This window comes from Homalodisca vitripennis, chromosome 4 (assembly GCF_021130785.1).
Source record: "Homalodisca vitripennis isolate AUS2020 chromosome 4, UT_GWSS_2.1, whole genome shotgun sequence".
Classification (NCBI taxonomy): Eukaryota; Metazoa; Arthropoda; class Insecta; order Hemiptera; family Cicadellidae; genus Homalodisca; species Homalodisca vitripennis.
This window is the reverse complement of record NC_060210.1, coordinates 36,666,393-36,676,609: the sequence shown is the minus strand read 5'-3', so window position 1 is coordinate 36,676,609 and position 10,217 is coordinate 36,666,393. Positions and strand designations below refer to the sequence as shown.

At 32.1% G+C, this 10,217-nt stretch overlaps 1 protein-coding gene across 1 annotated transcript; it reads right to left on the bottom strand.

Annotated features, from left to right (window-relative positions):
• Positions 1 to 2,408: 2,408 nt before the first annotated feature.
• On the bottom strand, positions 2,409 to 3,895 carry LOC124360987. Its single transcript, XM_046815024.1, has 3 exons — positions 3,559 to 3,895; positions 3,257 to 3,362; positions 2,409 to 2,650 (listed from the first exon to the last, which is right to left on the bottom strand). The coding sequence occupies exons 1-3, from the start codon at positions 3,862 to 3,864 to the stop codon at positions 2,409 to 2,411; spliced, it is 654 nt and encodes a 217-aa protein (XP_046670980.1). The 5' UTR covers positions 3,865 to 3,895.
• Positions 3,896 to 10,217: the final 6,322 nt, after the last annotated feature.

Genomic DNA, 10,217 nt, shown 5'->3' with positions numbered 1-10,217 from the left:
CGTATCTCCAGACTCTTCAGCAGCGCCTCAAGTGGAGCACTCCTTCCCGCAACCCTCCAACCTGGAGACCTCGTCCTGGTGCATCAGGAATACTCCCGCTCTCTCTTGGCCCCTTGCACGGGTCACTGATGTCACTCCAGGACAAGATGGTACAGTTCGAGTGGTACATCTCAAGACCTCAAGTGGAACTCTCACTCGTCCAGCAGTGAAGGTGTTTCTCTTACCTCACCTCTACAATTAATTAACTGTCTCTCTACCACCGCCTATAAACCTTTGTTAATTTGAGCCTATGTTGCTCTTTCTCTCATTGAATCCCAAGGTGATTCAAGGCGGCCGGTATGTTAAGTATTTATTGCATTAAATAATTTGTTTTTTTATTGCCTAATATGAAAAGGCTACTTTTATTGAATAATAATTATGTATATATTTGTTGTGCAACTTATACTCTATATTTGCCTTTATTTACTAAACTGTATATACTACATTAATTCTATATCTCTTTCTGCGGCTTAGTGCCTACAATACCATTCCTTACTGGATTAAAATATTCACGTACAGTGACAGACCAATGAACCATTGTTTCCCGAATCAGCTGTTTACTGTAAACTCACCAACCAATCACAACGGTTGACTTATCAATTGCCCACCTTGCAAGCGTAGGCACGCTTGCTCGTTATACTCTCGGTCCCCGCCTGGGGCACTTATGTACTCTCTAGCCACTGCTGACCATACTTACTCTCTCCCCCATTGTTACTCTCTCACTTAAAATATTAGTTTATCTCTATTTGTTGTACATTTACATTAACATTAAAGTCAGTGCTCTGGATTGGCAATCTCTACCAGAACGTCCTCTGCTCCCGGACACCCGCGTCTAACCGTGCCTCTACAGGACAGGCGTCAGCGCCATTTTAATAAACGTACTTCCTGAGGAGCTTATACAAACTCAAACTTTCAGTCAATTTTAATATTCTTTAAGCGCCTTTTGGTATTAAGTGTATTTTAATCTGTTGACGACTTTCTCACGCAACGTTTAAAAACTTAATTAAAAACCCCACAAAATCTGGATCCAATGATATTTAATGAAGACATGAATTCAAAGTGTTATGTATGAATTTTATGGGATTTAAAAAAAAAACAGATACCTGGTATGTTATATACATATATAATAAATTAAACTACAATGACGCTTGAAATACAATGCATAAATGTTTCTCCTTCGATAAAGAATTCTTACTGTTATTATTAATATTTTCATTACCTACTTTAATTCTAGATAGTATACTACTACTTAGATCCGATTCATTATTGCTGTATAATAAATGTATTATATATCATATATAATGCATAAGCAATGTAAAAACGGAGAAAGATAATAATGGACTTAGTAGAGATTCTCTAAACTGATATACAAACTTCAGTGTTTGCTCTTGTTTTGAAACTTACTCATAAATTTATCCCTTTCAGGCCCAGCCTTGTAATTTTTTTTAAATAAACTATGATTTATTGTTAACTTTACTTCTTATGAGCCAAATAAATAACTGTATTTTTTTTTGTATTTATTTATTTATGCTTTTATGGTTTTTTTATGACCCACAAAATTTTGTGGCCTGGGTTTTAACCCTGCTTACCTGACTCGTCATTTATGCACAGACAACAACCATATGCTTTGTAAACAGCAACACATTGTTATGCAACTAATTATGGGAAGTTAAAAAGAAAACAAGTTAAATAACATCATGTATTGTATTAAATGTTGTTATTACACTCATATAACAGACACACTTAATGTTATATTAACACGCATACTAAAACAATGCTCACGACTTGACATTTTTGCTTAATTAATGACATCAGAGTTAGTTTTTAAAGTAGTTAAAAAAGGGTAGATAGAAGAGAAAAGGCAGATATGGTTATTTACAGTGAAAGTCTTTGAAACATGAGTTTTTTACAGAAAGACACAAATATATATTACATTTAGTGCACCGGACACGTGTTCGGCTTTTGCAGCCTGGGGCCCTGCAGTTTCTATTTGTGGATAGCTCGTCCATCACGGGCCAGTGCGAAAACCCATCTTGCAGTTTCTCTTTGCAAGGTAGGGGTGCACAAAGAGTCTTCTTTGCAGGAGGTCCCTCCTCTTCCTCTGCTTCCTGATACCTTTTGGAAGTGGGCACGGCAATGAGCTTTTCTGCTATAGCTAGTCTTAGCTTCATTAAATCTAGCTGATTCTTTTTTGGGAATACTATTAGCTATAGCAGATGACCTGTACTCCATCCAGGAGTTCACTGCTGCCAGATCCATAAAATGAATGATGACTTTTAAGGGCCACTTTTTGGTCTTGAAAAATGTCCTGCATGCTTCCATCTGCTGGTCGCAAATGTCAACACCTCCCATTTTTTCATTGTACATTTTTACGACGTTTGGGCAATGAACATTTGAATAGTTTTTTTTTCTTTTTTGTCCCACCTTTTAACTTCGTGTACTGGTTCCACCCCATAAATATTTGAAGCCATAAGCACAGTCTTGTTGTCTTTCCACTTAGTCAGACAAACACTTTCATCCCCTCTGACTTTTTGGACGGATTCCCCCCGAATCATTTCACTGTCTTTTGGAAACTGGACTGCTTTCCCAATTCTGTTACCCATTATAGTTCCTGTCCCAAAAAAACCTTTTTCCTTAAGGGCATCAAGCAAACTTAGTGTAGAAAAATAGCGGTCATAGTGAAGTCGGGAATTAGCTGGCAAGGTTTTGGACAGGTGCAGGATTACATTTGCCCCAAGACCTAAACCACTGTCTTCCCAAGGAGTGGTTTTACCTTGATACATCTCAAAGTCTACAACTAGACCACTTGATGTTGTGCAAACAAAGTTTTTTAGACCTACTGGTCTAGGTTTATTTTTTTACATATTGTCTACTAGGGCAGGCACCAAGAAATGGAATCATCTGCTCGTCGATGCTGTAATCTCCTGTTTGGCGAGGCAATACCAAACAACGGTTTCTGACAGCATCTATAATGGGTTGGACTTTCCAGAACTTGTTTTTGTTTTGTTTTTTTTGTTTACAGTATTGTTATCAACCAAATGTAAGTTTTTTTGCCTTAGCTCTGTAAACCTATTCCTCGACATGGCATCAGCCACAGCTGGCAGTCTGTACTTTTGGTCCCAGTACATTCGAAGTCTTGGGTATCTTATAGTACCCATGATCAGCTGGATCCCAAAAAACTTTTTTAGTTCAGATAGTGAAGTGTTTAGCTCTTTACCTGCAGTCATCAAGCTATACTTATTAGACTCTACAGCCATTAACTCAAACAGCTCTTGAGTAAGGTACCGTCCAAAGTATTCACTAGGGCCTAGAAGTTCCTCCACCTGTAACAACAAAACAAATCTTAGTCTGCTAAAAGAATATTTTTTGCAGTACATTTTTTGTAGTTCTTTCATTTGTACCTGACATAACATCAACAATAATCAAACTAAACAACTTTGCACGAACTTGACTTTGATTCTTGAAAGTTAAGTTTTGATCTGGCCTAAGTTTAATAATGTAGGCTACGAGAATACTTACTGGAAGTTCAATGATGGGTGCCACAATTGGCGTTTCCCAAGGTTTTATTCTCCACCGTTGTCTGAGCTTTTCTTGTTCCATCCGGACTTGTAGTGGAATGTCAGAGTTCAGTGGTGATGGACACCGTTGTGGGTCTGCTTCCATTTCATTAGCTACAGCTAATTGCAGTTGTGGCACATCTTCTTCATCAATATCAAAATCTTCCAAATCAGAGTTCTCCAAAAGCTCTAATAGCTGGTCGTCATTGAGAAAGGACAAATTGTCAACTCCTAAAAAGATACCACTTTGATTAGCAATTTTTAACATTTACTTGGGCCTACAACAGATTTTCAAATGCACCAACTTTTTAGGACTGGGCCTATGTAAATACCATGTTAGAGTAACCACAATTTAGGTACCACTTTGTATAATCAAATTGCATAACTTTAAGTTATTATTAAAATAAGTATACAACATAGTTTTAGTTTCGTAGCAGTACTTAAAAAATAACAAAGTAGGGCTGCAGGCCCAGACAACAAAATTTTGTAGGTTAACTTTTACTGTCATTTTACAGATAATTAAAAACAGTGTTTCATCATTTAACTACTATCTTTGTATTCTTCATTTCTTTCTTAACCAAAACAAGGCAAGCTAAGTTGGTTTTGATTAGTTTTAATGTAAAAAACTTGTATATTTACCTGCAGCGTCAGCACACAGCGTCATCTTGGATAAACAACAACATACAAAATAGTTCTCAAACTCGCCACCAGGCTGTAGCACCAAACAGACCAGCTGGTTGTGTTCAGTAGAACCTACAAAATCTTGTGATGTGGGTCACAACTTGTAAAAAGGTCTATGCTGTAAAGAATAAATTTTTAACTGAACCCACAAAATATTGTGGTCGGGGCCTGAAAGGGTTATAACATACTCTAAGCTAGTTTTCCAACAACTCTAACACGATTACAACTCTGAAATCACGGAACCAAAGTATAAAAATATAGCACTACCTAACCGACTATTAGTCACTCTTTATAAACAAATCCATGATAGAGAATGTTTAAGGTAGTTTCTATGTCGTCCTTCAGTTTTGTTTTTTTTGTAAAATACTTTAAATACATGTGTATGTATGATGACAAATTTGAAAGTCTTGATAATCTTAATGTTTTTTTTTAACGTGACTCTGGTTTCAGGGGAAAAACTAAAAATAGTTTTAAAAAGAAAATTATTTTAATGTCAGTACAAAAACAGACTCCTTTACAAATCAATACATTGTAAAAATAGGTAAGGTAAAAGTGTCGTGCAAAATGTCAATGCTATAGGACAGTTCGTACTAGAAACATGGTACTAACAGGCACACATAAGAGAAAAAGCAAAATTTTTATGCTCCCTAGTCGAGCAACGACGGAAATTCGGACCTAATAAATGTAATTTAAACTTGTATTAATCCTAAAATACAATACCGTATGTTCAGCAAGATTCATAAGTAAATAAAGAACCATCTAGAAGTACGAATAATGATTCAAGACAATAATACAATGTAATAGTAAGCATTTCTGACATTCCATACGTTTAAGAGTATAAGAAATATTGTATTCTATGTAAATCCAAGCATTTTTACTACAATATAATAAGTAGTTTTGTTAACATGAATTCATAACTACAACATCGCAATGTTAAATACTAAACATGTATTTATTTTATAATCATAGGCATCTTTCTTTATAATATACTAGTTACCCACATATATATAGATATTATATATATATATATATATATATATATATATATATATGCGATGTAGCAACATAAATTTTCAACAATTTAATTTTGTTAAATATAATTATAGAACACATTATTACGCTAATTCTAGAGAATTTTCGGCTTTTTGGGATTTTAATGCTGCAAAAAGTCGACGGGTATTTGGTCTTCTGTACATATGTTAGTTTAGTTATTTAAACGCATACGTGACAGATACGGCCAAATACAATATAATTTAATCGTAAAAAGTAAGGGCACTGTGGTGTAATGGTAGCACATTCACCCAGCAAGTGAGAGATCCGGGTTCGAGTCCCGGCGGAGCTAGTACTTTTTGCGATTCAATGTTTATTGGAAAAATTAAATAAGGCTATTGCCATTTATACAAATTTAATGTATATATACATTTTTTGTGCAAATAATCTGCAAATATGTTTTTCTTATACCATTGAATATTTTCTGGAAAATACGTATCAAAACAAGTAGGCCTTAACACGTATACGATATGCTTCAAAAATAAAATATCATATAAAACACCACTGAAACAGAAAGTTTAGCCAATTATAGCAAATAAATTATTCATTTTACATTTTCTACGATGATATCTGATATCAATAAAACGATCGGTTTTGATTTACCTTTTTTTGTTTACCCAGGTAATCAAGGAGCTTAGAGATGAAATGCACCTTATAAGTACACAATCTAATTTTAATAAAAATCGATGGGAGGAATTTTTGTAAGAAACAAACCTTTTGCAGTGTGCGCTAATTTCAGTGGAAGTCAAAATTAAAATTTATAAAAGGGTTAAACAAATTAAACGATGATTTGTTAAGTTAATTCGTTTTAATATTTTTGTGTCATCATCAGTCTACTAGATAAATAGACTTAAGGTCGCTACATTAAGAATCTGTATGTAATTAAGTGACGTTGATCATTTATTTACGCGTCCGACAATTAATTATGATTATGAATGTACAAAGCTGGGAAAAGTATATCTACAAAAATATTATTGTTATATATTTTTTATCCTAATACCATATGATTATATATGAACATAAAATTAATTACGTATGTTAGCTAAACCATTTATAAACGATGAGGGATAAAATGTTGGTGCTTAATTTTATTCTAGTAGTTAGTGTCCGCCGCAGATATTTGTCAAGTGATTTGTGCCGACCCTCTTGGTCGACTGCTCACTTTGTAGGTTACTTTGGGGAAACTCGTTTTGACGATTACGTTTGCTTTTTTATAGTACAAATCTGCAATGGAAATTGTATTAAATAAAAACAAATTTGAAAGTTGTATTGGTTTTTTTATATTTAATATTATTTAGATATAATATATAAAAAAGAATTTTCGATATTATTAAAGATCATACTTTCAATGAAGGTCTATAGTTGGCAGCAAATTGTAAAGGAATATTGATTATCTGGTTTCAAAATTTTGTTTGATAAGTAGGCGTATTGAATAAAACGTAAGGTTGATCGTAACACGTAGATTGTGGGCAGTGTCAAACCTACATCGTTTAAGTACTCTGCAGTGTCCGTCCATAAGTAGTGTTTGATCATTATCAGCCAGGGAAATCAACTAAAACAAATATAAAAACAGTAAAAACAGTGCCTGAGTGGAGAAAGTAACAAACGCGTGTGTTAGCTATAGAGTAACTAGTATACGTATTGTTTTTTTTGCAATACAATATGGGTGTTATATATCTGGATTTTAATTTTTAGATATAGAGTTTAAAATTCAGGCCAAAAATGGTTAGATATGATTGTTTGATGGTTGCGTGTCCATCAGTTGTAGTACAACACAATTGAATGTTTTTTTTTACTTGAACTTAGGTTATAGTCGTGCATTAGGTTACCCATTAACCTGAAGAAGATACCAGATTGCAGATCTCGAAACGTAGTGACACTGATTGTATTCTAACATTGAACGATAGCAAATGTCGGAAAAACTTTTGTTTCTTCAGATTGGTATTGTTAGTAAAGTTACGGGGTGGGTGGTGATACGGAAGCCACCATATACTATAAAGAGAATTAACACTCAAGTTGTGACTATCACAGTATATTGAAATAAACAGAAGTTTACTATTCGAAATGTATACTATAGTATTACTTTTATTTAAGATTTATATTTTCTCCAATAAATAGATACTTTCAATCTTGTGGTTAAAGAATATACAAATAAAAAATCTGAATATCTCGGGTATCTTTCACCTCTATAAATATAATTTAAAGGTCTCTTAATAAATTATGTTGGCGTTCAAACATTCCGGATTTCTTAGTTTACAAACTATAAAAATGGTAATGTAATAGTAAATAATATTAACAATACTTCACTGCCTGTTTAGTAAACTATTATTACTTAATTCTTTTGTTTAATGTTCTACGTGTTTGGACTTATTCATACCTAGGGAAATATAGGCAATACAAACGTTATATGAACTTTTTATTTAAATTTAGCCCCAGAATGATTTATTTTCTTATTTTAAATAATCCGTCTGTACACAAAGTTAGAAATTGATTACTTTTATATCATCACATTACAATGTGTAATATTTCTTATTCTTTTATAAATAAATTAACCGAAAATAATTGAGATAGGGACAATTGAATATAATTTAAGCCCTTATCCTAACACTATGTATTTTCTCTTACTTACAATAAATCGAACAGGTTGTATAAACTAGCAAATTTTAAATAACTGTACAATATTGGAACTTTTAAACTGTACACTATGAACGACCGTTATCACTAGTATTTTATTTTTTAAGACAATATAAATTAACTTCTGAATATACCAGCTCAAGCTCACAGTAACAAGCGTAATTAGTTAGTCTAAAAAGCGGAGATCAACTTGCTTTGTAATTTAAATCATACATTTTTGCTATTTTACATATATTGGGCAGTAATATTTCAGTGAAATTCTGCTAAAATATATCTTATAAATAACAATTCAGCAAATTTTATTTTTAGCGTTTTTAAAGCTACATTGATTTATTTTTGTTATTAAAACTTAAATTAAATAAAAATTTTAGGATCGAAATATTTGGACTTAATTTTAGATTAGATTGTGAAATGTCAGGGTAAAAACGAACATGTAATCCTTTGACAAGTTAGTACTGGTAGTTTAAATTGTTAGGAAGGCAGGTGGACTGCCTTGAATTGATTAGAACTTGTCTTGTTGCGAGTATTGTTCTCCTGGTTTGATACAGCTGGACCAATGAGAGAGCACCACGGAAAGGGAAGTATTTAAGCGCCCGCTCATAATTTTCGCCCTTCTTTTGGTTTTTTTCGTGACTAAAGTTAATTGCAGTGCGCCGTATTTCTTAAATTTTTTTCCGCGAGTGATTTTGAGGTAAGCACCAAATTTATTGTACGTTTTATTGAAATAGTCATCCAGATCTGATTTTAAATTAATTCTGTTGTCTTTTTTATAGGAAAAAATTAAATTCAAAGAAACTACAGAGCATTCTGAATAACTTACTCTCGAAGAACAATAGAGCTTAATAGAATCATACAAGTTACATTTGGTTCATGCTTGCAAGAGAAGTGAATTAAAATTGAACTTTGTTAATAACTTTAATTGAGATTTGGAAAAGTAGTAATTTATTAATATTTAACTGGAACTGTTTTATTGTGAATTATTAATTGAGAATTAATTGAACTTTAATAATTGTTAGAGAGAGAGTTGTAATCTGAATTGCAGAGACTTGAAAGATATGGTTCAAATAGTGTAAAGAGAAGTTTAAATTTTTATTTTGAATTTTGAGTGAACTTAGAAGTGAACTTTTTATTTTAGTTATTTCCAAGTGGTATTTCATTTTTATTTTAAAACTTTATTATTTTATTTTAGAAGAGAGCTCTGATTTTTATTTTAATATGTTTGATTAATATTTTTATTTCTTGCCAAAGGAATTTTTAAATTTACTAAACGGTTTGTCAATTCTTTGTGGAAAATAGAGTGATACAAATTGTGAAACGTTGAACTTATTAATTTGCCAGTTAAAAATAAATCCATTGTTTTTATTTAGAACTGTGATTTTTATTTTAGACAAACCAGATAATATTTAATAGTTAACAAATTTAGTAATAAATTGTACTTAATATTCACTAGGATCTTTACTAATCAAAAAATATTTTATATCGTCTTGGATGTATCATTGATGATTTAAATATTAATACTCTGGAATATTAATATCAACAATCCAAGTAGTTGTATTAATGTAATAAGTACCGTATCGATAAGTTCTTTATTTCTGTTTCTTTTTTTCTACAAAAAAACTGATATTGCATAACTTCTGCACCACTTTTAGGAACGAAATTATCTTTTTATACTTTTAACAGATTTTGAAATTTTAAATTCGTGATTATTAAGCGCTAAAAAGTTTTTGTTTAGTTTTAAGCTTTTACAGATAATTTTCATTTTATAGCACAGTGAAGGTTTCTTTCTGTAACTTCTCATAAGTATCGATTTCCAATGTGCTATATCAATACCTAAATCTTTGGTAACGTAAGATAAGTTGAATATTCACTATAAAAGCCCACATTTCAAGAATATAAAATCGTTATACATACAGTGTTTCATTACTAATCTAGTCTCCATGAAGGTAAGCATGTGTTGGGGAAACTAAAATACAGATTTAGCTTGTGTGTGGGTGTTTTTCAGGGAAAATGAGCGGACTATATTATGTATCTACTGGCTGGAAATGCAAAGTAAATTTCTATTACATTAAAATATTAACTTCGTTGTAGGCAATTGAAAATTACGGTCTTTTTGAACATTATTTTTATATTTAAACTACATTCCTAAATAGACCTTTAGTTGTATAATATATATTTAGAACTGTTTTTTTAACTTAAAAACCCTGTTGGATATTACGCATTATTTAAAATATTGTACAAATAGGTAGAAAGCTAGTA

What these genes read in the sequence shown, in the direction of transcription:
- LOC124360987 (XM_046815024.1), bottom strand. Translation starts at nt 3,864, where the DNA reads ATGTTAAAAATTGCTAATCAAAGTGGTATCTTTTTAGGAGTTGACAAT. An exon ending in CACCCATCATTGAACTTCCA is followed by an intron (nt 3,363 to 3,558) that starts GTAAGTATTCTC and finishes TTGTTGTTACAG; the next exon opens with GTGGAGGAACTTCTAGGCCC. An exon ending in GTATAGCTTGATGACTGCAG is followed by an intron (nt 2,651 to 3,256) that starts GTAAAGAGCTAA and finishes TTTTTGGGACAG; the next exon opens with GAACTATAATGGGTAACAGA.